Here is a 27,864-nt window from a genome sequence, read left to right on the forward strand (position 1 = left end):
TGTTTGTTACCTCACACTGTTAGTTAGAAGTTTCTCCATCTATCTCATACTATGTTCTATTTATCCGTTTGCCTTTTTGTCATGTTTGATAAATAAGATAAGGCTATTACATATGGACATTATATTAACCTGACACGGAGATCCTGTACACGTTTTTACATGGCTGGGGTTCGGAGGCGGATGGATGGGGGATATGTAGCATCCAGAGACTGATTGGATGCGTAGAATGACCCCTCCTGCCACCTTCCCAGCCGGTTTGATATGTACTGTATATCCTTGGGGCTTCTCCACAGACAGCTTTGGGGGGTCCTACCATTTGCCAGGAATGGCTGTTCCACACTCGTACCATGGCACGTAGGTGACGTGAGAGTTCCCTCCTATCTGACCAAAGTTGACAGGCTCTTGTCTCATAGCCCTGTAATACCCTGTATATGACAGACAAAATGAAGTGAGGCGCTGAACTTTGAGTCGTTTTAGACATTGTGAAAATGTAGTTGTTTTCAGGCATGGATAATAAGCATATTCTTAACAGGTTCTCATTTCAACAATTCAAAGATAGATCTGTCAGTGCTGTAGCTTGTACCTTCTCTTGCTGGCAGCTGGTCAGCCCTGACTTGGTTTCCTGTCCTTCCATCGAGGAACGAGTCTACAAACTGACAGTGGTCCTCACCATGGCCAGTCTGGTCCCCAATGTTGTAAAATTTACCTGTAAAGTTATTAGGGGAAAAAGTTGTCAAAAGGGATGGCAATTTAAACTGAGCTACAGTACTGTACTGTACTATAGACACTGAGCGCCGGAAGCAGAACTGACCGTTGAGAGAATCACTCAGATATATCTTGTATCGGAGGGAGTTGCAGAGCTGGATGCCCACAAACTTGCGGTACCAGGTTCTCTTCACGTACTGCTTGCCATTGCACTCCGAGTATGAGTCTGTCTTGAAGGGGAACTGGGTCCAGATGGCATCTTTTCCTACAGGAAAGAGATAACAAAATATTCGAACGTGGAATATCAAAGGCATGAAGCATGAAACCAAGATAATAATTAAGAAAATAGAGATGTGTAGAAGCCCAAATGTATATTTGCATTCCCAATCAGAGTTGTCTTTTTAGTGTATCGCAGCCTTTTACTACTGATGAAATGAAAGGGAAAATAAAAATGTCTCCATTCATTTAGCTGTGTAAATGTTTGGTCTGGCTGTGAGTTGGGTGTGGAAGAAGTGAGCTCATAGATATTGGATGGAGAGCAGTGTACTGCTGCACTGGGGCACTGTGGCCTGAGTCTCCACAGACTCTCACTGTGCCAGGCCAGACCTTCATTAGATCATCCATTCATTCAGCCTGGTGGAATGTGTCACCTGGGACCGGTGCTCAGGACAGACCACAGACTGAGGGGCTTACCTGAGACATTCTCACTCACACGTGGGTCCGCTGCAGGACGGAGGGATGGAGAGATGGAGAGAAAGAGGCAGAGAGAGAAATGTGAGTTAGTAGGTGCTTTCAAATGTCTTCTTCTCATAATAGACTGTACAAATGGTTCCGAAACGATTTTGAAATAAGTTGGTGATTCTCCTAAATAAAAGACCACAAAACCACACGTCTTGTAGCTAAGCCATACAAAATCTATGGCAAGTAATTTAGTCCACTTTGGCACTGAAGAGCCAGTCTGATATGCTAGTGTGGGACTCCAGGAGACTCCAAGACAAATCATCTGCCTTCAAACTCCTCATCATCTCTCACATAGAGGGTAAGCCTCTGTGAGCCAATGAGGCCCAGCGGTGAGGTCCTCCCAGAAACATAAAAATGACCTGATTCCCTACTTGCCATTCATTTATGATACGCTGTTGTATTAGTTAGTTTGATTGAGTGTGTTGTGAGCTGCAATGCAGGATGAGGGAGAGCTGGCAGCCGGACAGCACTCCTGGGGTTGGAGGCAGTTTACATGGAGAGGCAGCAGCCAATGTTATGGAAATGGAGGGGCCATGCTGAAATCATTAGGTTAATAACAGCTAGTTAATTACAGACCCCTACACCGGTAAGTGGTGGACCGCCAGACATGACTGGAGCTGGCTGACGAGGCTGTGCGTTAGTACGTTTGTACGTGCGTATTTTAGTGGATGCTTGTTTGTTTGTTTAACGCTAAATGCCTGACCTAGTCAACAGATGGCCTACGCCAAAGGCCAGATGTGGCTCTTGAACTTTTAACTGACTCCTTAATAGGTAATGGTGTAAGTCAGCGATTCAACGAAACAACCAATCACCAAGTTCTTGTGTCGTTTAATGAGGCGCATTAGTGCTGGCCTAGAAAACAATGTGGCCCATACTGTACCTGATTCAGTGTTGAAGGACACAGGCTCACTGGGTGGCCCCTCTCCATGCTCGTTCTTGGGTTTCACCTTGAACTCGTAGCTGTGAGGTAAGAGCAGGAAGTGTCACTATCAGAAGGTCTCACAGCGATTATCCAACCGACTCGCTCCAGATTCCAATTTCCGCTCCAATTGCAAGCAATCATTTCCACAGAATCAGATTTTCCTCTAATCCTCACAGCGTTTAAAGTGGACACAGTATTTTGATGGAAAGGTACTGTATTATTGTTCGCCCTTGTTGTTACAGCAAGGAAAAATGAGGCTCTAGTATTGCCTCCCTATTTATCTCTTCTCCAGACAGTGCAGTCCAGAGAGCCAGGAGAGCCAGAGAGTCCCTCCCGGTAATGTCTCCTCCATATGAGATGTTCAGACACAGCGATTGGTCCACCACGTGCCAGTAGTCTCAGCAGGCTCAGCTCACAGGAAGCGCTGGTTTATATTCTATCACTTCTTTAATGTCAAATAGTCCCATATTCAGGCTTCATTAAAAACCTCGGGAGCGTGGCGGCCCTCCTCTGCTCTCCACACGTGAAGAACCTTTCTTCTCCAACTACGCCAGAGAGAAGTGCAGGTCCTGATCTTAACCAGACATAGCTAGCTAGCTAATCTTTCTGACAAAAGTAGTAATAATACAATGAATAATTCAAATGTTGTATTATTTCCATGAACGAAAGCCTTTCAGAAAGTTTAAGTTTCACAAACATTTACATTTGAGTTATTTAGCAGACTTACGGTAGCGAGTGCATGCATTTTCATACTTTTTCAAAGCTCTGAAAAAAGCTACCGTCTGAGGACTGAGAGAGAGCATACCGAGAGAATACAATGTGTTGTATCAATCTGAAACACAGGCACAAAGATGTTATGTTATATACCTGCTCTCGGGTTTGAGGTTCTCCACTGCAGTGTGAGTCTGGTTGGTGGTCAGGATGGAGACCTGAGTACCATCTGGTCCCTTCGTCGTGGAGATTACCTCATATTCTACACAACAACCAGGAAATCACTGTTGAATTCAAGAATTCACCAAGTATCCCAATATTCAGAGTCACACTTTCCAATGTACACTACCGTTAAAAAGTTTGGGGTCAGTTAGAAATGTCCTTGTTTTTCAAAGTACATTTTTTGTCCATTAAAATAACATAAAATTTATCAGAAATACAGTGTAGACATTGTTAATGTTGTAAATGACTATTGTAGCTGGAAATGGCAGATTTTTTTATGGAATATCTACATAGGCGTACCGAGGCCCATTATCAACAACCGTCACTCCTGTGTTCCAATGGCACGTTGTCTTAGCCTTGTAAAATTATAAACTTAGATTAGCTAATTGATCATAAGAAAACCCTTTTGCAATTATGTTAGCACAGCTGAAAACTGTTGTACTGATTAATGAAGCAATAAAACTGGCCTTCTTTAGACTAGTTGAGTATCTGGAGCATCAGCATTTGTGGGTTCAATTACAGGCTCAAAATGTCCAGAAACAAAGAACTTTCTTCTGAAACTCGTCAGTCTATTCTTGTTCTGAGAAATGAAAGCTATTCCATGCGAGAAATTGCCAAGAAACGGAAGATCTCGTACAACGCTGTGTATTACTCCCTTCACAGAACAGCGCAAACGGGATCTAACCAGAATAGAAAGAGAGTGGGAGGCCCCGGTGCACAACTGAGTACATTAGAGTGTCTAGTTTGAGAAACAGACGCCTCACAAGTCCTCAACCGGCAGCTTCATTAAATAGTACCTGCAAAACACCAATCTCAACGTCAACAGTGAAGAGGCGACTACGGGATGCTGGCCTTCTCAAACTAGACGCTCTAATGTACTTGTCCTCTTGCGCTTGCTTTATTTATCAGGACAACAGTTGAAATAATTGAAAAAGGGTTTTTTAATGATCAATTAGCCTTTTAAAATGATAAACTTGGATTAGCCAACACAACATGACAACATGACAGGAGTGATGGTTGCTGATAATGGGCCTCTGTACGCCTATGTAGATATTCAATTTTTAAAAATGCAGTTTCCAGCTACAATAGTCATTTACAACATTAACAATGTCTATTGTACACTGTATTTCTGATCAATTTGATGTGATTTTACTGGACTTTTTTTTTGCTTTTCTTTGAAAAACAATTACATTTCTACGTTTCCCCAAACTTTTGAACAGTGGTGTATGTTGCTATGCATTTGCATTGTAGTTGGAGTACATAGACGTGTACAGTGTCCCACTCTCCCCACCTGTGGTGTCATTGTCGGTCTTTTCCCAGTCTAGAATGATGAAGGAGGGGCATCCCTCCACCGTTACCACAGTGAGGTTGGAGGGCGGAGACTTGGGCGGGGCTGTCACGTTTGTCTCCCCGCCCTCCTCCTCTGGGAAGTAGCTGAGAGAGGTTGTGATGGAACACGGCTCGTCTGGTTTCTTGTCCGTCTTGTAGACTACATGGGGTGCTTAGGGAAGAGAGATCACATTTAAAGGATCCCTGCACTGCTGGTTCAAAGCGACCGTTTAGTAATTTTCTGCCAGGGACAATAGAAGTACATGATAGTTACAAGAAGGGTTTTTTACTTACCAACGAAACGTTTCTTTCCCAATGCGTCCACGTCAGAGGCCGGTAGGGAGCTGAATAATGAGGAGTTCTCCCAGGTTTCAAACCAGATGTCTGTGAGAGGATGAGAAAGGACAAGGATATGCTTTCGAGCTCCACAAAATACATTTAAGGATTGTCCTCACATGGGGCACCAGTAATGTAGGTCTTCTTAGGACATAATTTAGCTCTGAATTGTGATCAATTATACCGTTGACTGATGGTGTAGTCGTTGTTGTGTGTCTGCGGTCTTGCTTGGCAGGTTTAGCCGTCACTGATGGGAACTTCTTCAAAATGGAGGCCTTGTCCGTTTGCTTTAAGACATTCAGCTTGTCTGTAGAGAACAGAGTTTGGCAAAGCACGTTGTTTACAAAAAAAAAAGTTTGTCGTTTTTCTTGACTTTCTCAATATTTCTATATTTGCTTAGAGGAAAAGTGCCTTTCGAGGTTGTAAACATAAGCTCAGCCAAGTGACAAACTTCATGATGACAAAATACTCTTTCACTAACAGCTGGTTTATAATGGAGTTCTGGAACTGGTGTGTACACCCCCATTTCAGGCAGTGGATGATGTATAGAAAACTGCTCAATGTTCAATTATGTGTTATTATTACAACCAACTAAACCTTACTCATATCACCAGGTTTGCCAACCAGGTTGGTCTTTTTGTTGACAGGAATGGACGGACGAGATCCTGAAAAATAGAAATCAAAGGAAACAACAGTCAATCACATAATCACTAAACAATTACAATTTCTGCGAGAACCATTCCTTTGTCTCTCTGATGGCATTATTTGCCTTGAAGAGGTCATCTTAGATGAAAAACAGTGGAACACTCTTTCACCGCCACTTGTAGAATAACCCAAATACCTTTTGTTGACACAATCGGCAATATCTAGAGAAAATCCAACAGCAGGATTTCATCACGTATCTGACATGCGCCATCTGTTATACACTGTTAGCGAACAGCTTTCCAAAAAGGGTTCTTCTGCTGTCCCCATAGGAGAACCCTTTTTGCTTCCAGGTAGAACTCTTTTGAGGACAGCAGAATAACACTTTTAGGTTCTAGATAGCACATCATACTGATGACCATGAGCTGTGGAAAATTATTTTGGCATCTCTATGCCTGGGAGGAACTCTAAATGGACTGTATAAATAAACGGATGGTAAAACCCCATACCCTACGCCCAATGAACCTTAAAACATGAACAATCCTTTGTAATTCCTTGAGGTTTTACACATGTTCTTAAATTTACCCAGAACGAAATGCTTAACCTGTTGCCAATTAGCGTTCTGTTGCATTGAGGCCAAATTCTTCACAATCAAAGAATTGTTCCTAATCCATAAGAAAATGTGCTAAATGCAAAGCCCCAGTACATAAAAGCTGGTGTAGCTCTGAAACATTTTAGCTGGTAATATAAAACAATATGGGTCCATTTCTTTCCATCAATTACATGTAAATATCCATGTTTTAAATACTGCCAGTTTGCAGTTAGCACTGCTTTATCCAACTCTACAGTTTCTAGAAAACATGGTTCTACTTAAAAAGAAAAGCTTTCCCAAACTTTTTTCATGCTGTCATTCAGGATAGCATATGTTGTACATTTATAAGAAAAAAAGAGATATTTCTCTGCAATGACAGTGTTCTACGTAATCTTAAAACATTGCATTTTTCTAGCCACATGGAACCAGCATAGATCAAGATTGCAAATGTTTCACAGGGTACAGAACATGCAGTGAAGCTTGATCATAGGTGACTGCATGATCAAGTGACGAGCCACCAAACACAATCATTATTGACTGCTGACTTGTTCTGCCTTTGCACTGTGACCTGTCTACTCATGCAAAAATATTAGTCCACTAAGTCTAGTTCATACTAACACAAATCTGTAACCAAATGCAAATATTGAATTCCTGTAGCTGATGAAAAGCTGATGCCATGCTTTCCTGATTGCATGATGGGTACTCTAAACACTGGCACCTCCACAGTGATGCACTAGCCTGTGAAGATTATTGTTCTTCTTAAGTCAATACTTGCAATCAAGCCAGAAGCATGTGGAACCTACCCAGGAAAATAGATTAAAATAACATTTGAGCCGCCCTCCAAACAAAACGTCAAGTTCATTACACGGCGGCAGGGCTATTATAGAACACTTTATTTCTTAACATGTGGTAAGAGAAAGTGCAAAGCTTGGTGAGAAACACGCCAAAATAAGGTTCTTAAAAATAAGCTAATGACCCTCAGACGTCATACTTTCCAAAAACGGAAAGTATTTTCCAGAGGCTCGGCTGAACTGAAGCCTATGGTGGAATTGTTAGTGATGGTCGTCCAGTGTTTTGATCAAAATAAGACGTATTTTACATCCAACATGTCCGACTCATGCAGTCTGGGCGGAAACGATGGCGATGGAAGCTAGCGTGTGTCAGCGTGGGCAGGGCTAGCTTGGCGCTGGGTGCAGATAAGACTGGATTCATGCCATTTTACCATAGAACTGGTCCTCAATGGAAGAGTAGCCTGAACGGCCCGAAACATCAGGGTTTATGTCCTCCAACAGCGAGTTGTTTGTGTTTGCTGCAGGAAAAGTACTACGATTAAAACCTATTGTGTCTTTGAGGGAAATGTGGCGTGTCCAGACACTTGAAGACATCGATGGTATCTGAACATATCAATTAAGATCTTTCAAAGAATCCTCCTTGAGTATTCCACTGTTTTGCATTATCAGTAAAGACACAACCAATTGACCATAACATGAAACAGAGCACAAACATACAGTGAATGATGATGATAGACAACCCAACCACATCTCATGCTCAATAAGGACAGTACAGGACTGACAAGCATACAATCATGCACAGGGTGAACCCCAACCATAAGCAGCTCAACATTGATTTGACTTCCAGTTTGCCAGTTTGTGACAGAGAAACAGCATTGGTTATGTAGCTCGGCATACAAAGAGCCTGATCTTTGAAGGCCTCTGAAACTGCTTCAGTTTCTGCTTGGAAAACATGAACTGAGTTTCCCCACCACCACAAATGGGTACTAACACAGGCTTACCTCCCTAAAAAGAGCAGTGATTACTTAATACCCCTTTGATTACTCGTTGTCATAAGCTTTTGAAGCCTGCAACAGCATTGAATCTGCAGAAGCTTGCATGAAAACCAAGAACACCAAGACCCTTGGACAGATGGCAACGCATGGATAGACAGACTGACGGGCTGATGAATGGATGGATGGAGAGACAGACACATTATTGACAAACAAAATGAATGGGTGAAGGACACCGATATTGGTTGATGATGCCGCCACAACGCCAACAAACTGTATGGGTTAATGGATGAGAGACACAGAGGAGAAATATCAGCTCTTTTTACCCATTCTCAGTCTGTTCCAAACCACTGATTTGGGAAGGCCGGTTCCTTTGTGATGCTTACCATTGGCTGTGGAGAAGAAGAGTGACTGTTATAGAAAAAGCAGCTAGTATTGTTAGCTCAGACATAATTCTTCAGGAAAAAACAGATTAAAGATGAATCTCCCAACAGGCCTTGTGAGGAGGAAAATAAATAGGAAAAGGAGGTGATGGACCAGCGGAGAGTCCTGTCAGCGCTTCAGTCTCAAGTGAACGTGTTTCCCCAAAGACAGTGGAAAGCGCTGTCTTAACATGGCTGACCCGTGCTGCAACCAGAATCTACGACATGCTGACCGTATCTGACAGATCTTTCTAAAAGTAGCAGTGACTTCTTCAGATGGTGCGAGAGTCGAGAGATGGATAGATTGGGCAGCCATGACAAATCTTGACCACGGAGATGTAAAGCTATGTCGAAAACATGACTGATCACGCTCTCCACATGTTGTGCAGGGTGAAATTAGGCACTTGATGCCAAACCAACTCTGCAATCTTTGCCTGACCTCAACCTCTGCCCAGATATGACAACATTTGTGGTTGGTTTGGAGGAAGTCCTGCACACTTGTTACACACGGTTTGTGGGGGTAGGGGAGATTTCAAGAAAACCACAAGGAGATGACATAGTAAGAGGATGAGGAGGAGGAGCAGGAAGTGGAGGAGAAGAAAAGGGGAGAGAGAGATTCCATTACCCCCTGGTGTCCTGGAGGTCTGTGATGAGTTATTAGCCCTACGAAGAAGGGATGAGGAAGAAGAGGAGGAGGAGGATGGGGTATCTTGTCTTGAGCCATCAGTGAAGGGAAAGAGAGGGTTTGTGGCAGCAGGAGACTTCATGGTCCTGGCTATCAGTGTGATGGCCGGACCAAGGGGTTTCAAATTTCTCTGGCTGCCTTGACCTAGAAAACCACAAAAACAATTGCAGAACCTGTTACAATGTGTAGTCTCAATGTCTGTTAATGACAAATGTGTTGTGCCATTCAGGTGTGCTGGGAGCCACGGCCTTTAGGAGTGGAATAGTGGGGTTAGTGAGGATGATTCAATCAATGATCTCTCAAATGAATCTGCAGCATTCAATAGTGTAGTTTGATTGAAGGCATCTACTGTAGTTCCCTAACATGGGCTCTTAACTCATGTTAGCCTTGTTGTTATAAGTGTTGCATGTTTTTTGTGTGTACTTTTAATTCATTTAGTGGCGTAAACAATATTTACTTTTTCAAGCATTTTTTCATCCTAAAGCTTCCACAATCTTGAGGAATAGAGTCATAGATGCTGCTGGGTCTAAGCAGTGCAGCGTAACCATGACTGTCAGATTGTGTATGCCATGCAGACATGGATAATGCAGTAATGTGGTTGATAATGTGGTGGATGGTGCAATAACGGGCATTCAGTCCAACTCCTGATCATGACCTGTGGACCAATGAGTGTGCATTAAAGCTGGACAACAACACTGAAGCTGTGGACCAATGAGTCTGCATTAAAGCTGGACAACAACACTGAAGCTGTGGACCAATGAGTGTGCATTAAAGCTGGACAACAACACTGAAGCTGTGGACCAATGAGTGTGCATTAAAGCTGGACAACAACACTGAAGCTGTGGTCTGAGATGATGGTGACACAGTGGACAGCAGACAGACAGTGGAGTGTATGTAGACCAGCTGAGGCAAAACACAGTGAGGGCATTCATACGATGAGGTCATCGTTACCCAAGTTGTTATTATTGGCTTTCTCACTGCCCAGGGCGGGGGTTAGCAGTGATGCTCCTTTCTGTGATTCGCTGAGAGCTGTGTGGGGAAAAAATGGTTTTATCTGTTTCTGGAGGGTTGGGTTACAGTGGTTTGTAGAGAAATTCAAGATAGAGCTTCCTTGCCTATCTGTTACTCGGGCAGCACTCTCAAAGACTACCCAGTGAGGTAAAGGAAAACAAAGGATTCCTGCCTCACTTCGTAAAAAGTTCAAATGTCCCTAATAGCTTTAGATACCAGGACGCCTTTCGGTTTCAGTAAACATCTAGGCGTTTACTCCGAAGAGAGTTAGGCATTTTAGATCACTTTTTTGAGGGCTACCAGAGTATACTCTGATTCCCTTAACATGACATGACAGACTCTGTAAAAGAAGGGGAAGGTAAAAGAGTTGAAAGGTGGAAATTACCAGAGGAAGGGTTATGTGGCTTCTCTGTGGCGCTAGTAGGTCCCCTGGGTTGGGTCTGTCCCTGTTGCTTTTCACCGTGTGGAGAGGGGTTGTTAAGGACAGGGGTGGCAGAGGAGGTACTGGGGGTTTTGGTGGGCAGGAGTTGGGAGGGGGCAGGAGGGAGGTCCACGAGATGAGAGGAAGCATTTCTAATACTGTTTCCTCCGTCTGGGTGAGAGAGAAGAGGGAGGTAAACTTTGATTATGGGGACTGGAAACTATGGAGTCATATAAGGACGTACCTTATGGAACATTTTGATGCCCAATTGTTGAGGTCAATATCAACAGTTCATAGACAGGCATTCAAATCCATCTCTTTAGCTCTGAGATGAATGTCTCTGAATGCCTTTCATTGACTGTATAAGATTGTAGTTATTTATCTTTTTAAAATAGTGGATTCAGGTTGATTTAACTTTGTCACATAATGTAGTTGTATCTCATTGAAATACACACAGAAAGTCTTGAAAATATAATTGGAAGGAGTATTTAGAGGGACAGAAGGGGTACAGAGCAACTGTGTGCTGCCTTTCCCTAATGGGAAATTCAAGCACGTTTTTTGCATGCAGTGTTGTCATGCAGACTGTTCAAACTCAGCATTGCCACTGGCTTTAAGTGCAACAACTCTGTAAACCAATGAGATGACAGGGATGAAACATGAAGAGAGATGATTGAGGTGACTGATGTCAAGAAAGACGTCATGGTGTGTGGACACAAACATATGAAATTATGGACACTGCTGTAGAGAGAGAGAGAGTCACAGAGGTTGTGGGGATAGACATGGGAAGAACAAACTAGAGGTCGACCGATTATGATTTTTCAACGCCGATACCGATACCGATTATTGGAGGACCAAAAAAGCCGATACCGATTAATGGGCCGATTTCTTAAATTTTTTATTTGTAATAATGACAATTACAACAATACTGAATGAACACTTATTTTAACTTAATATAATACATCAATAAAATCAATTTAACCTCAAATAAATAATGAAACATGTTCAATTTGGTTTAAATAATGCAAAAACAAAGTGTTGGAGAAGAAAGTAAAAGTGCAATATGTGCCATGTAAGAAAGCTAACGTTTAAGTTCCTTGCTCAGAACATGAGAACATATGAAAGCTGGTGGTTCCTTTTAACATGAGTCTTCAATATTCCCAGGTAAGAAGTTTTAGGTTGTAGTTGTTATAGGAATTATAGGACTATTTCTCTGTATACCATTTGTATTTCATTAACCTTTGACTATTGGATGTTCTTATAGGCACTTTAGTATTGCCAGTGTAACAGTATAGCTTCCATCCCTCTCCTCGCTCCTACCTGGGCTCGAACCAGGAACACAACGACAACAGCCACCCTCGAAGCAGCGTTACCCATGCAGCGCAAGGGGAACAACTCCTCCAAGTCTCAGAGCGAGTGACGTTTGAAACGCTATTAGCGCGCACCGCGCTAACTAGCTAGCCATTTCACGTCGGTTACACCAGCCTAATCTCGGGAGTTGATAGGCTTGAAGCACAGCGAAGAGCTTCTGGCAAAACGCAGGAATGTGCTGTTTGAATGAATGCTTACGAGCCTGCTGGTGCCTACCACCGCTCAGTCAGACTGCTCTATCAAATCATAGACTTAGTTATAACATAATAACACACAGAAATACGAGCCTTAGGTCATTAATATGGTCGAATCCGGAAACTATAATCTCGAAAACAAGTTGCATCCATAAGTCTAAATATTCCTGTTACATTGCACAACCTTCAATGTTATGTCATAATTACGTAAAATTCTGGCAAATTAGGCGGCCCAAACTGTTGCATATACACTGACTCTGCGTGCAATGAACGCAAGAGAAGTGACACAATTTCACCTGGTTAATATTGCCTGCTAACCTGGATTTCTTTTAGCTAAATATGCAGGTTAAAAAATATATACTTCTGTGTATTGATTTTAAGAAAGGCATTGATGTTTATGGTTAGGTACACATTGGAGCAACGATACGCATCGCATCGATTATATGCAACGCAGGACACGCTAGATAAACTAGTAATATCATCAACCATGTGTAGTTAACTTGTGATTATGATTGATTGATTGTTTTTTATAAGATAAGTTTAATGCTAGCTAGCAACTTACCTTGGCTTCTACTGCATTCGCGTAACAGGCAGGCTCCTCGTGGAGTGCAATGCAATCAGGTGGTTAGAGCGTTGGACTAGTTAACTGTAAGGTTGCAAGATTGAATCCCCCGAGCTGACAAGGTAAAAATCTGTCGTTCTGCCCCTGAACGAGGCAGTTAACCCACCGTTCCTCGGCCGTCATTGAAAATAAGAATGTGTTCTTAACTGACTTGCCTAATTCAATAAAGATTAAATAAAGGTGTAAAAAAAAAAGAACAAAGAAAAAAGAAATTCGGCCAAATCTGTGTCCAAAAATACCGATTTCCGATTGTTATGAAAACTTGAAATCGGCCCTAATTAATCGGCCATTCCGATTAATCGGTCGACCTCTAGAACAAACAGCAGAAAAATAGAAAAAGGATGGATGAATGGATCAATGGATGAGCTATGGGTGAAAGACAAAAAGAGTGGAAGTGAGAGAGAGGTAAAGGTAAAGTGCAGAGTTGGACTGATACAGTATGGAGGGAAACTGCGAAAAACAAGCAGCCAATCCTCTCACAGCGCCTGATGTCTAAGCAAAACAAAATCACCGTCATGCGTGCCCTTCGCATTTGCTCTGGAAGAAACTTACGCGCATACGTCCAACTCTGTGGCGGCACCATCCTGTGCCACCACCATCTCCACGATCCAGGGACTTTCTACCTCTCAGTGGACTCAAGGCATGCCAGCATGCAGCCAATCACAACAAACAGCTGCGGTTCTCACCCCCCACCCCAGCCCACCCCTCCCCTCGCAGCAGCATAGTGGACATAGCCAAGCGATGACTGACTGCGAATTAAGCTTGATATGATTCAAAATGTCAGTCTCCGTTTACCCAGTGGGAACTGTGGCCATTGAGGCTCATTGGAGCGGGGGTCAGGTCTAGCTTCCAGGTGGCTCTCTGGTGGTGCTGTAGAAAATAATATCACGTTTCATAAAGTGTGAATAGGAACAAAGTGCAAAGGTAGCGAAGGTGTTGGGCAGGAAATGTGTTTGACCACAGAAGGTCTTTAAAGACAGTGAAAATAGTAGTGTTTTTGGCAACAATAAAAAAAAAAACAATATGAAAAGTTAAGTGCTTTAGAATGAGAGAGAGTAATCACCAAAAGATGTCTTGGGAGCTCCTGGGAAAGCTTGGTTTTTGGTCAGAGAGAGTCTAGGCTGAGTCTTATTGTGAATAGCTGGGGGAGAAAGGGAATCAAGAGGAGATAGGCAGGATTTCAAGTTGCTGCAACATACTCCCTGTCTAAAGTAGTGATGCTGTAAACCAACACTTTACATTACATAGGCATTATACCATATTAAAACAGTGTAAAACAGTGTAGTATGCAGCTATATCCTCAGAAAACAGGTGTAACAAGGGTAAGTAGCATTTAGCTGTCTGGACTTACACACCTGGAACAATATCATGACATACTCTACATTCCTGTATATTGGAATAAAGCTTATGTAACGGTGTTGCCTGGACATGCATATGGGCATGTAGCATTCCTCGTTGTTTCATTTGGATGCAATATAAAAGTTCTGGTTTCAAATGATTACACTGAAATGGCTTACCTGGACGAGGTGGGAAAAGTGCACGGGACATGGGTGGTTTCTGAGAAACAAAAACAATCTACAGTTGGTGGACGTTTTTATTGCCGCCAGATCCACAGCCATATGTCAAAGCTAATACGCTACCCGTGCTAAAGCCATGTTTTCATTTTATGGTGAGGATAGCGTTGTGCTTTGAGCTGTCTCCCCTTGAGTGCTACATCACTGAGAGTCTCCCTTGAGACTTCTAGCGTACCTAACGTGCCCTTCGACCTCCCTTAACGGCACTTACATCAATCCTGACTTCTGCCTGGAAAAGCCATTTCACCAGAAAACATTTATAGTCTGCTGTCTACAGTTCACTTCCTGGTACCTGACTTAGCCTAACTGAGACACACACACACACACACACACACACACACACACACACACACACACACACACACACACACACACACACACACACACACACACACACACACACACACACACGGTCAAGGGCCATATGACAGTCACACTTGCATATAAGCTACAAAATCAAAATCATAGCTGCCATGAAAGCGATTGGATAAAGGATTAGGCTGGGTTTCTGTATAGCACTTTGTAACATCTGCGGATGTAAAAAGGGCTTTAGATATAAATACATTTGATTAATTGATTGTAGGCAGAAAGACTATATCAGCGCCAGCGTGTCATGTGTTGATTTGCGATGTTCTGCCTGTCACAGCTGGGCAGTGACGGTGACCCTCTTAAACCCACGTTAAAGAGTCTCTCAGGCCGGGTGCTGGGGTCAGACAGGGCAAGCAGACAGCAGTTTATCTACTCTACTCTGGTCTTATACAGCTCAGCTATGCTCTGCTTCTCACCCTCTCTCACCACCTTTGTATATTCTCCCTCCATAGTGACAGCAGGAAATAGAAAAATATTTTCAGAAAGAAAAATAAATGAGTGGTAGGGTAAAGTTGTAGTGTGAGAATACGTATGCCTGTGGAAGCGATTTAATGCAGAGACTGAGAGTCCCGTAGGTCATAGGTTCTTATGCTGTATGGCCAACAAACACAGCACATACCATTGGCTTCACAATAGGGGTCCGGTGCTTGTAGGGTTTCTGGATGCTTTTGTCTGCAAAACATGGAGAAGACGATGTAAACAACTGCTATTCTGAGAAGAGAGTGTCGGTAGGTGATCTTTTGAAAGTCTGGCAAGTAGGAACAATAAAGCACAAAATGGCTCACATGATATGGATGTTTTATTCTTTGTTCTTGAGCCACAAAGATTTCTTACAGACTTCTTCAAAAATAAAACGAGGAGGTACTGCCTGAACTCTCTGATTTTCATTTTCCTAAGTATGATGTACATACCGCCCATGCAGGGTTGGGAAGTAACTGTCAATGTAATCAGTTACATTACCAGCTGAAATATTGTAATCAGATTACAGATACGTTTTAAAAACGAGATGACTACTTCTTGGATTACTTTTAAATTTGGAAAGGATGTTTGCTCAAAAAATAAATACATTATGACACCTTTCTGTTTTCTCAATGGCATTCAATTCAACATTGAAAAGAAGCCGGTAAGTTTACGTTTGTTCCACTTGATCAAGTCTGACCACAAGTCAGAGACCACTTTGATGACACAACAAATGTGTTTGATGGATCCTTTTTGTCTTCTTCTAATGCCTCTTAAGGGGAAAGTAATCCAAAAGTAACTGAAAGTAATCAGATTACGTTGCTGAGTTTGGGTAATTCAAAAGTTACATTACTGATTACAATTTTGGACAGGTAACTAGTAACTATTACATGTAGAAAGTAACCTACCCAACCCTGCGCCCATGTTGGTTTTGTGAATGACAGGCTTGCTCCAGATTCCGCTGCGTTCGTCTTTGTTGGAGCGGACCCCAAACTCATATGGGGTGTTGGGCTTCAGGTTGTCAATCACAGTGTCGCTGGTGGGGCAGGTCTGGTAGATCCACTTCCTGTTCCTCTCCCTGTAGCGGACGGTGTAGTGTCTGCATGGGAGGGACAAACAAGGCACAGTAAACAACATGCTGATTCTTGTACAGTAGCTGTGCATCTTTATGGCAAACTCTAACCTTTGGAAAATTCTGCCTTCTTTTCTCATCGACCAACAAAGCACAGCAGGTGTGCTCCACATCATACAGTATGGGTGGCTATTCCAGCTCTACGGCTGTGGTCTGATGAACCATAGTGACTAATATGTTAAACAAGCTTCCTCCATTAGCTATTGTTAATTCTGGCTCCGGTATCTCCGGTCATGTCGTCAGTGTCAACCAATCCATTTTCATGCCCTCAGGGATTGTCTTTCTGGGTAGCGCTGCCGGCGGTAGCCAAGCAATAAACAGAAGAAACTGATATTAGCTTTTAATAAGCCACCAGATAGAAGGGGGAACTCTCAGCTGTAACTTAGGTCGAGATTTCCAACGACTCCTCCAACTTACGGAGTAGGGGAAATTCTAGAATGTATTTAAGGTGGAGCATAAATCGAGTGATGGAAAAGTGTGTTTGTGTCCCAGCAGTACATTCCATGTATTCTCAGTCAACTCCTGCACACACCTGCGTTGGAAAAGACCTCGGTCCATTCCCATTCTCCATTTTCCATAGAAAATAAATGGCACACTTCCTCAACGTTTCTCTACAGAACTGTTATGCGTCATAAATCCTCCAAGGTTCGACGGCACAGTACAATGAATGCACGGTATGAGTTTAAATCTAGTCAAGCCTTCATAAAGTATGTCATCTTTATACATAGCTAGCAATAACAGCCTGGTATTCAGATCTCAGTGTGTGCACCTGATTTCAACTAGATCCTTCTCTTTTGTGAAAACCAGATAGTCTGAATGCCTTAACAGTGTGTAACTGTATTCACCTGTCATCCATTTTGAGCTGAGTGAGGCTGTTTCTGTGGAAGCTTTGGCCTGAAAAATGCAACATGGAACTGGAACCAGATGCCTGGCTGGCGGTGCGGTAGGGTATAACTCACCCGTCTTCCAAACAGTCGTTCATGATGTTGCCTGCTTCGTAGGGCGTCTTCAGGAAGGTTCCCCAGGACAGCAGCACAGAGGTTGGGGTGACGGAGCCAATAACCAGGTGGAGTGGCTTCTCCAGGTAGACCTTTCCTGTGAGGACAAAGGTCAAGTGTCATACACTATATTTGCAACAGATTTGATGACCTGATTTAACCTTTTAGATGCGTAGACAGACTGCCGCGGTACCTGTGCATTGTTTCTTTACGTCGTTGCTCGGGATTGGCTGGACAGCAACAAGATACTTGGGTTCAGCGTCTAAAAGGTTAAAAAATAAAACGTTGTCACATTGATTTCTCTGTCATGGAAAAAGGAATATACCAGAAGGGGGGAAATATTCTCCTGGGCAGTGAAAGAAGGGTTTGGGAAGAAAGAGTCCTGCTGACGCCTGGTGAGTCACTACCCAGCCAGGTCTCTGGTGTTAGGGAGATGGGCTGAAACTATTCAAATCAGCTGTAAACAGAAATGGAACAGATACACAGATGAAAGGGCTTGACTTTAAGCACAACAGATGAAAACAAACAGTTGTTCGGATGGTAAATTGAAATGCAATTGAGTTGCTTGAACTCCTCGGAACAATGGAACGTTGTCCAACCTGCAGAGACTTTAATACATACAGTAAATTCTCTAAGGGGTTTATATTATCCAGCCACAATCTAACAGTTGTCTATTGTTATAATACTTGATCAAATGCAAACAATGTCTGAGGCCAGCTAGGAGGGGTGAAATATGGGTATGGATCTAGAACACAGTTAAGACACATCTGGCCGCTTGGATTCAATGTGCTATAAAAACAGTGATCCAAAAACATTGTGTTTCTATTGCATGAGAATGGCGAGCTCATTAATGAATAACTGTACAGAACAAAATAGACAGGATGTGAAGGGTGGAGCAATGGATGAACATAAAGCCAGAGCACTTGAGCTGGCATGCCAGGAGCCGGAGTAGGTTGGCATGGATCGAAGCTGGCACAATGTTATGGGTGGGGCATTGGACAAATGATAGTCACTTGGTTGCTTAAAATAAAGCAAACTGTTGGGTGTGGGGAAACACTTTAAATAAGTTAAGAGTCAGCACAGAAGAGGATCCCAGAGAGTCACAGTAACACAACCATACCCTATTGCACTACTACGTGTGTCATTATTGCTGAGAAGGTTCTGTCTACCCTCTGCTCTCTCGTTGGATCCCTCGGGGCTCTCTTGTGATGAGGTACTTCCATCAGGTGTTCTGGAGGGGCACCTGAGACCAATTTAACTCGGCTCTTTGTCGTCGTTGTTTTTGTACGTGGAAGGTCACAGCTTGTACCAGTGAGAAATGATGTTTGATCACTTCTGTTGTCTCTCACACAGGTGAAAGGGCTCAAGGAAAAGTGACGTAAAAGCTGTTCCGCATTGAACAAACAGCGCTCCTTTCACTGATTGGGGAGCCAGCCAAGGGAGTTGTTCCATTCTCTTTAGTCTCTGGTTCCTTTCTACTCCAACACTTCATAGCCAATGGCCATTGAGACCTTTTCATACAACAAGAGGAAACCTGTTCCTGACCTGCTCTCATTTCGTGCCTATCATAAATCCAAACAGATCAACACAAAACAGCAATAAAGGAACCGTATTTGTTTGATTTAATTATGAAAACACTCCGTTGTTTACTTTATCTCAAGTGATTTTAGTGAGTGGGAGTATCAAGAAAAATAAGCATAATCATAAGCTTTCTAACATAAGCATGTGATTTCACGCTCAATAGATGATCTACACAAGCTGTAAGGTAATCTTCCACTGACTCTGTGCTGCCCTGCTAAGGTGCCATAGTGGGCTGGGATGCTGGGATGATGAAAGTATCTCATGAGAGGCTGTGGTTGATGATGAATGGAACCCATTGAGCTGCAGGAAAGGGCTCTAAAGAGGAAAGTCAACACTGTGGCGTGCTTAGTGTAACTCCTGCCCTTTTCACCCTGTTTGGAGAATCTCTGTGCTCTACAAAGAGGTTGCTAGGTTTCTCAGAGGAATGGTTTCTCCCCTGGGTTATCTACTGACGTATGTTGGAGTCACAATATACACTGTTATGTTATGACTATCTGATGAATCCCTGAAAGTCAATAGGTTAGTGTGTGTGCGTGGTCTTACCATAGACTGCTCTTACCTATCTCAGTCTCGTAGGGCTCTCCATTCTCAGGCAGCTGGATGAACTGTTTAGAGAACATGCTGCTGCCGTAGCCCAGGATATAGCCCTCCAGCTTGGTGTCAGGGTTGGGCCGGACAAACTTCATCACGATGGTGTCGCCCGTAGCGTTGATGCGAACCTTCATGTTCTGTCTTCTCACTGTTAAAGGCCAACAAGTAGAATAATACAGTTGAATTGCATTGTGGTTATGATTAGTTGAACTGTGGTGCATTGCACCTAAAGATGCTAGTGCATTCCATCACAGCTAACCTTCAGCACCTCACATGAACATGAGCAGATTGCAAATACTGTGCAGAGCATTTGTGAATTGCATCTATAAGTGCTGCATTTAAAACTCTTCTGGACAGATTAATTTAGGGGTAATTGCAAGATAAACAGCTGCCTCTCCCCAGGTACCCAAGGGATTAATCAAATAGGATTGTGTTTGTGGTTTTCAGGAAACAGACTGCAGTACTCTTCAACTGCAGCCAATATTACCCTGAACGCATACAGGAGATGGGATACTTGATTCCCCCATCAGTCATAACATTGGACTATTAGGATAAACCCAAAGTACTTTAAACCCACTGATATCGTCAGGCTTGAGGGAGTGCGTAAGCACAGGAGAGGTCAAATTAGAAGGTGAAATGCAATGGAGGATGTAACTCTTGAAGGTTGAGCTCCAAAGAGTTCAGAAAAGTCATTATTAAAGAACAGAGGCTCAATAGCTGTCTGGGAAATGTCCTAAACATTAGTAATGGAGCTCATTTAAACCTGGTATTAAGGCTCTTTAGCTTTGGAAAAGGCTTTCCCTTGTCCACCAGGTTCCCATTTCCCACCATGCAGGAACTTGACTGATTCAGCTGCTGGGTTAAAGAGGCTGTTGAATGCTAATGAAAAGCAGGCCTAAAATGCCACATAAAGGGGCTCAAGTTGGTGTTCGGAAAAGGATGTTGTGGCAGTTTTTTATCGTCACACACATCAGTCAACAGCCCTTTTAATGCCCATTCAGGCAAGAGGCAAGGCGAGCATTCTGGCACTCCAGCTAACCCTCATCATCACTCAGAGCATTAATTAGGTTTTAACCATAACCTAATCACTCACATTCACAGAGCAAACTTGGGATGAACCTTGGATATAATATTGGTGCCTTCATTATCGATGACCCACGAACCTCTTCAATCAAATCAAACTTTATTTGTCACATGCGCCGAATTGAACAAGTGTAGACTTTACCGTGAAACTTACAAGCCCTTAACCAACAGTGCAGTTCAAGAAGAAGAAAATATTTACAGGGATAGACTAAAATATAAAGTAACACAATAACAATAACAATAACGAGGCTATATACAGGTGGCACTGGTACCAAGTCAGTGTGCAGGGGTACAGGCTAGTTGAAGTAATCTGCACATGTAGGTGGGGGCGAAGTGACTATCCATAGGTAACAAACAAACAGCGAGTAGCAGCAGTGTACAAAAGAGGGGGGTCAATGTAAATTGTCCGGTGGCGATTTTATGAATTGTTCAGCAGTCTTATGGCTTGGGGATAGAAGCTGTTGAGGAGCCTTTTGGTCCTAGACTTGGCACTCCAGTACAGCTTGCCGTGCAGTAGCAGAGAAAACAGTCTATAACTTGGGTGATTGGAGTCTTTGACAATTTTATGGGCTTTCCTCTGACACCGCCTATTATATAGGTCCTGGATGGCAGGAAGCTTGGCCCCAGTGATGTATTGGGCCGGTCGCACAACCCTCTGTCAGATGCCTTTCCGTCAGATGCCGAGCAGTTGCCATACCAGGCGGTGATGCAACCGGTCAGGATGCTCTTGATGGTGCAGCTGTAGAACCTCATGAGGAAGTGTAAAACAAACAAACAACCATATTTGTGTGGTGGTTTTGCGGAAGTTGCCAGGAACTTTTGGTTTGGAAGAATTTAAAAGACCACTGGGTATGCTGAATCAGAACAACATTGTGCAACTTTTTACACAGTGTGGGTGAAAAAACTGTTGACATGGATACTTGTGTCCATTTCTCTTCTCCGCTTAACCCCAAAGAGTAATCATGAATTAATTTATCTTCTCCGCTTAACCCCAAAGAGTAATCTTGAATTGTTTGGAATATAATTGGGGGAAAGGATGTTTTGCTTGTCATGTTTCTGCTTTCGAAGATCATATTTCTTGTGGCGCCTTTGATTCTAACTGTCATTAATAAACGTATCTCCCCCGGCAACATGACATAACCTCTGCTTACCTCAAGACTCCTGTCATGTTATTGCTGACTCCCTTTAATTTAACAAGAAGGATGTTTTCAGTCTCTGGCTTTATAGCTGCAAATCCATAAGGTTTTATTAAAGAGACCCTGGACTTACAAGGACTGTAATGTGTTTTCCTGTGTTTATAGAGGACCAGATGCCCACTCCACCCCTTTTGGAGACATACAGATGAAGAATGATTCTAGCTACAGGGGGAGAATGTGGAAGACATTATTATGTTAGATAATACCAATAAATGTATACTAAAGCTTATGGAAAGGCTTATTCATCAAAAATGCAGGTTGACATTTATTGTCATCAATCTTGCCCTGGAGGCAGAACTGAGAGATTTCCGCCACACCCTTAGAAAAAAGGGTTCCAAAAGGATTATTTGGCTGTCCCCGTAGGAGAGCCCTTTTTGGTTCTATGTAGCTCTTTCGGGTTCCATGTAGAACCCTCTGTGGAAATGGTTCTACATGGAACTCCGAAAGGTTCTACCTGGAACCAAAAGGGTTCTACATGGAACAAAAAATGGTTCTTCCAAGGGTTCTACTATGGTGACAGTCGAAGAACCTTTTTGGGTTCTAGATAGCACCTTTTTTTTCCTAAGAGTGCAGCTGCAAAGTCATAATTTGCCTATATTGTAAAAATGAATGGGGGAAAATTTGATTATTTTGGGGGGCCTTAGTTTAAGGTTAGGGTTAGGCGTAAGGGTACCGTACTAAACCACAAATTACCACTATGTCCCGCAGCATAATCTCAAAACTTAAAGTTAATGTTAGGGTAAGGTTTCAAATCAGGTTTTATGACTTTGTGAGTATGCCAGCTACACTCTTAGAGAAAAGGTGCTATCTAGAACCTTTAAGGGTTCTTCGGCTATACCCACAGGAGAACCCTTTGAATAACCCTTTTTGGTTCTATGTAGAACCCTTTCTACAGAGGGTTCTACATACCCAAAAGGGATATATCTGGAACCAAAAAGGGTTCTCCTTTTTTCTAAGAGTGTGAGTGTAGTGACCACTCTGCAGAGCTGCCTCCATTACATGAGTCATACCAATAAATCCCAACCTGTATAAAAAATAGCCCCCTCATGCTGGAAAGCTTGTTAGCTATGTTGTGTTCTGTTGTCAATAAAGTTATCCTGCTCTTGACTAATGTTTCAAGTTTTACGTTTTTAATGTCACATGCACAAGAACAGTGAAATGCCATGCTTGCAAACAAAAATGCAATAATCAATAACAATGTAATACAAGAAAAAGCACACAATAAATATGAAGAACACAATAAGTAAGCATACTTATATACAGGGTCAGTTCCAGTACCGTACTGTATTTACAATGTGCTGGGATACTGGTGTGATGGAGGTAGATATGTACAGGGGTAAGGTGACTAAGCATTAGGATATATAATAAACAGAGTAGCAACAGCTTGTGCGTGTGTGTAGAGTCAGTATAAATGTATGTGGATATTATGCGTGAGTGAGCAGATTATAGAGTGAATGGGTGTGTGAGTATGCATAGAGATAAAAGGTCAGTAAAGATACAAGGTTAACTCAGATAGTCCTTGTAGCTATTTGGTTAGCTATTTATCAGTCTTATTGCTTAGGGATAGAAGCTGTTCAAGATCCTGTTGGTGTCAGACTTAATGCACCAGTACCGCTTGCCGTGCGGAAGCAGAGAGGATAGTCTATGGCTTGGGTGGTTGGAGTCTTTAATGATTTTCCGGGCCTTCCTTTCACACCGCCTGATATAGATGTCCTGTATGGCAGAGAGCTTGGTCCCAGTGAGGTACTGGGCTGCCCGCACCACCCTCTGTAGCGCTATGCGATCGAGGGCGGTGCTACTGCCATACCAGGCAGTGATGCAGCCAGTCAAGATGCTCTCAATGGTACAGATATGGAACCTTTTGAGGATTTGAGTGCCCATGCCAAACTTTTTCAACCTCCCTGAGGGGGAAGAGGTGCTGTCGCGCATTCTTCACGACTGTGCGCGTGTCTTTGGACAATTTTAAGTCTTTAGTGATTTGGACACAGAGAAACTTGAAGCTCTCGACCTGCTCCACTGCAGCCCCGTCGAAGTGGATGGGGTTGTGCTCGCCCCCTCCATTTCCTGTAGTCCACGATCAGCTCCTTGGTCTTGAGGGAGAGGTTGTTGCTCTGGCACCACACTGCCAGGTCACTGACCTCCTCCCTGTAGGCTGACTCATTGTCGCCGGTGAACAGGCCTACCACAGATGTCTCATCAGCAAACTTGATGATGGTGTTGGAGTCGTGTGTGGCCACGCAGTCGTGGGTGAACAGGGAGTAAAGGAGGTGACTAAGCACACACCCATGTTGGGCCCTCGTGTTGAGGGTCAGCATGACGGAGGTGATGTTGCCTACCCTCACCACCTGGGGTCGGCCCGTCAGGAAGTCCAGCATCCAGTTGCAGAGGGAGAAGTTCAGACACAGAGTCCTAAGCTTGGTGTCGAGCTTAGAGGGGACAATGTTGTTGAACACTGAGCTGTAGTCAATGAACAGCATTCACACACAGGTATTCCTCTTGTCTAGGTGGGTGAGGGCAGTGTGGAGAGCAATTGAGATTGCGTCATCTATGGATCTGTTGGGGTGGTATGCAAATTGGAGTATGTCTAGGGTGTCTGGGATGGTGGAGTTAATGTGTGTCATAACCAGCCTCTCAAAGCACTTCAAGATTACAGAAGGGAGTTCTACAGGGTGGTGGTCATTGTGGCATGACGCCTTAGAGTTCTTGAGAACAGGAATGATGGTGGTCATCTTAAAACATGTGGGGATTACAGACTGGGACAAGGAGAGGTTGAAAATGACAGTGAATATGCCAGCCAGCTGTTCTGCGCATGCTCTGAGAACGCGCCCTGAAATAGCGTCGGACCCCACAGCCTTTTGGGTATTGATCTGATTAAAGACCTTTCTTACGTGGGCCTCAGAGAGCGAGATCCCCCAGTCCTCTGAGACGGTGACGGCCCTCACGCCCGCCACCATGTTGTTGTTGTCAAAGTGTGCATAAAATGCATTGAGTTCGTATGACAGAGTGGCATCGTTGATATTAACAATTCCCAGTAACAAAGTCGTCTAGAAAAAATGATTTTTAAGCATTAGCAGCAGGCATGTTTGATTTGGCCAACTGTGAGTCTTCAGGAGACAGATTGTGTGCGATCATCAGTGTCCGTCTTCAGTCTCTTAAGCTATCTTTGGGTTGTTGGTTCTACAGATTGGCATCCTGTTGCCTTCTCAAATGGTGGGAAAGCATGGAAGTTTGACACTTAAGACATGTGTAATCATGCATGCTGGTTTCTTGGCACGGATGTGGTGTTTCACAGTTGAAGGCATTCCAACTGCAGCTGATTGACCCAAGAGCAGAACTCAGTGTGAGGCTGATCACAAGTGAAAACAGTTGGTTTGGTTACATGACCCTTAAAAGTGAATAACAGCCAGCCTTCAGGGTATTGCGCTGAGGGAAAAAGTCTAGCTAGCATCTAATCCTTTGGCAGACTTTGAGATATGTTAGTCATAAACAACTTCTCTTCCAGCAATATCCCATATCTTTGTGTTTGTTTGTTTTGTATTTTGAATAAGGAACTAACAAACTTCACTCAAACCAAACCGTGAAACACTTAGAGTACATTCTGTTGTGGAACATGGTCCTTCCATTTCTCCCAAATTGAGCATACCTGTGTCATTTTAATTAAGAAGGTACATCTGTAACAAAAGTCCCCTAAATCTCCAAACACTACTTTTCTAAATCGACTCTCCAGGAGCATTTTACCTCATGGCTATATGGAACATAAATCGTACCTCATAGCTTCTCTGGGTTCATATAGCATTTATTGTCCAGTCACATTTAGGTGGATTTGATCTCAACGCTCTACAGCTGTTGATTCACTCCATAACTGCAGGGGCTTTCACTGGCAGCACATACTGTATAAGCACATGCATGGACGCATGTTGAAAAACACACACATGCACTCCTACTGTATTCTCTTTGACTGTGTGTCCATCTGGCATGAGGCCAACTTCACCCTTTCATTCGTAGAGCTTCCCATCCCTCCTCATCCAGCTACAGTAGTGGGGCACAACAGCCCCCGCCTCTCCGCCCCCATCCTCACCAGAGAGATGGTAGTTAAACAGCGTGAAGGTAGGACATATTTGCATCGAGCACTGTAGCACAACTGATGAGTGGCTTGGTGTGAGACTGAGCCGTCTCTCTTTCATCTCCTCTAATGAAGTTTGACCATGCGTGAAGAGCTGGGGGCCCCAACCACGTCTCCAGCTGCCTGCACAACCACAGCTTCAACATACTCCGAGCTCAGATACTCAGGTACACACATGTTACCCGTTTACAATGTACCCCCACCACCCCCGCCGCACGGAAAGCAAAGCAGGCACTTGTATGTACTCAGGAATATACACGTAACACCTCAACAATGTGCAGAAAGCAGACACCGCCACGCGGAAAGCAAAGCGGACACTTGAATGTCCTACAACATGTATTGTTTAACAAGAAGCTTCTCTGCCTGAGATTGTGGAGTGTGCAGAGGGGAGATGTTGGCCCAATCCCAAGCCTAACCAAACCCCTCCCAGCTGTGTTAGAGTATCATTGATAGATACCGCCCCGGACACCGCAATCACAAGGCTACATCCTCTGGGAAGTCCACTGGACAGCAGCAAAATCATCATTAGGATAAGATTCCTAGTCAACAAACAGATTGGCGCTCACATAGATTAACTATTTATAATCATGGGAACCTGTTCAAGAAACACCCCAAGACAACCAACATGCAGAGATAAACATGCACGCACGCACGCACGCACGCACGCACGCACGCACGCACGCACGCACGCACGCACACACACACACACACACACACACACAGCTATGTCCTACTATACTTGTGAGGACTATTTTGGCATCAACAATTCATTCCCATTAAAATTCCTATTTTATCTAACCCTAAACCAAACCCTTACCCTAAACTTAAACCCTAAACCTAACCCTAATTCTAACCATAAAACTAACCCCGAAGCCTAAAATAGCCTTTTTACAAGTGAGAACAGCTAAAACGTCCTCACTTCTATGAATGTTTGTTGTTTTACTATTCACATACACACTGCCGCTAAAAAAAATGTTTATATTGCCGAGTGTTTGCATGTGAGCTAATACAGTGTATCGATCATCCATTGTTTTTAGCCTGACATTTCCTTTTTCATTTCTAGGAGAGTAAATTCATCATATTGCATAACTACTGTATGTTTAATGGGACAATCAGTACGCTGCTGAACGTCCTGTAGCTCAAACAGTTGTCATCTGAACATGATCTCTAACATGAGGCAATCCAAGCTCCAAACAGACATTACAATTCTACAGTGAGACCAAAAAGCATCAGAACAAAATTCAAGGAAACATAATCTACATACCGGTAACAACCAAACTTCTGCTTTTCATTCCGTTTTTATGTCAAACTAATTCTTATCTTGCACAGTCACAGCTACAGGTTGCAAGACAGATATACAATGGTTTTGCACCTGATTCTAAATGCATTGCATTTATGGTCAGTAAATCGCTTGGATGAAAGCGTCTGCTGAATGGCATATTTTATATTGTTGTTCTAATGAGGATTTCGCTGCAGTCAAGTCTGCACAACTCTACACATTACGCATTGTCCTAAACATTTTGGTCAATATTTTTGCGATAATTTCATGGGACTTTACAGACTGGACCAACTGGACCATGAGACCTCTACTCATGTACACATTGCAATTTGGTTTTGGCAAGCTATTTCCTTCTATACAACGTGAATGGCATCAGGAGAACACATGCAAAGTCAGCTAAACATTTGCATTGTGCACAATGATAAGCATCAACAACACCAAAACACTTTCCATCACACATGCATTGGCAAAAACATAATATGCATGCTCAAAACTATACATAAAACACGTAACACAAAACCATACTATCCAGAAACACAATACACCTGACTTTACAGAGCGGACAATCTGTGCACTTGCCTCTAATCCTCTGTGCAGGGAGGCAGTTGAGGAGAATGGATCCGGAGAGGAGCAGGAGAGAGACTCTGAGGAGCATGGTGCCTGCTATAGAGCTCTCTGGTCAGGGATGCTGGACAACTTCACTAAGGTAGCAGCTCAATTTAGGACTTGTGCAGCGCTCTGTGGAAACACTGTGGAGTGGAGAGGACCACCGG

The 27,864-nt window shown here is 43.3% G+C and overlaps 1 protein-coding gene across 16 annotated transcripts; it reads right to left on the minus strand.

Annotated features, from left to right (window-relative positions):
- Positions 1 to 66: 66 nt before the first annotated feature.
- LOC139532519 (target of Nesh-SH3-like) lies at positions 67 to 27,864 on the minus strand. 16 transcript variants are annotated; one of them, XM_071330245.1, is made up of 24 exons: positions 27,671 to 27,864; positions 19,379 to 19,558; positions 17,432 to 17,500; positions 17,200 to 17,335; positions 16,017 to 16,207; positions 15,269 to 15,321; positions 14,224 to 14,263; positions 13,770 to 13,847; positions 13,502 to 13,576; positions 10,487 to 10,693; positions 10,042 to 10,119; positions 9,031 to 9,234; positions 8,310 to 8,375; positions 7,423 to 7,509; positions 5,569 to 5,631; positions 5,151 to 5,273; positions 4,925 to 5,014; positions 4,593 to 4,802; positions 3,236 to 3,341; positions 2,327 to 2,406; positions 1,399 to 1,428; positions 812 to 970; positions 584 to 706; positions 67 to 425 (listed from the first exon to the last, which is right to left on the minus strand). In XM_071330245.1, exons 1-24 carry the CDS (start codon positions 27,744 to 27,746, stop codon positions 310 to 312), a joined length of 2,640 nt encoding a protein of 879 aa, XP_071186346.1. In that variant the 5' UTR covers positions 27,747 to 27,864; the 3' UTR covers positions 67 to 309. The 16 variants fall into 16 exon arrangements, with proteins under 16 accessions (XP_071186346.1, XP_071186348.1, XP_071186349.1 ...); XM_071330247.1 differs by lacking the exon at positions 13,502 to 13,576; XM_071330248.1 differs by lacking the exon at positions 10,042 to 10,119.

The sequence above is a fragment of the Salvelinus alpinus genome, chromosome 10, assembly GCF_045679555.1.
Source record: "Salvelinus alpinus chromosome 10, SLU_Salpinus.1, whole genome shotgun sequence".
NCBI classification, from domain to species: Eukaryota; Metazoa; Chordata; class Actinopteri; order Salmoniformes; family Salmonidae; genus Salvelinus; species Salvelinus alpinus.

Coding starts and splice junctions, on each gene's coding strand:
- LOC139532519 (XM_071330245.1), bottom strand. CDS start 27,746: ATGCTCCTCAGAGTCTCTCTCCTGCTCCTCTCCGGATCCATTCTCCTC. Junction 13,848..14,223: donor ACTTTTCCCACCTCGTCCAG/GTAAGCCATTTC, acceptor TTTCTCCCCCAG/CTATTCACAATAAGACTCAG. Junction 10,120..10,486: donor GCCACATAACCCTTCCTCTG/GTAATTTCCACC, acceptor TTCCCCACACAG/CTCTCAGCGAATCACAGAAA.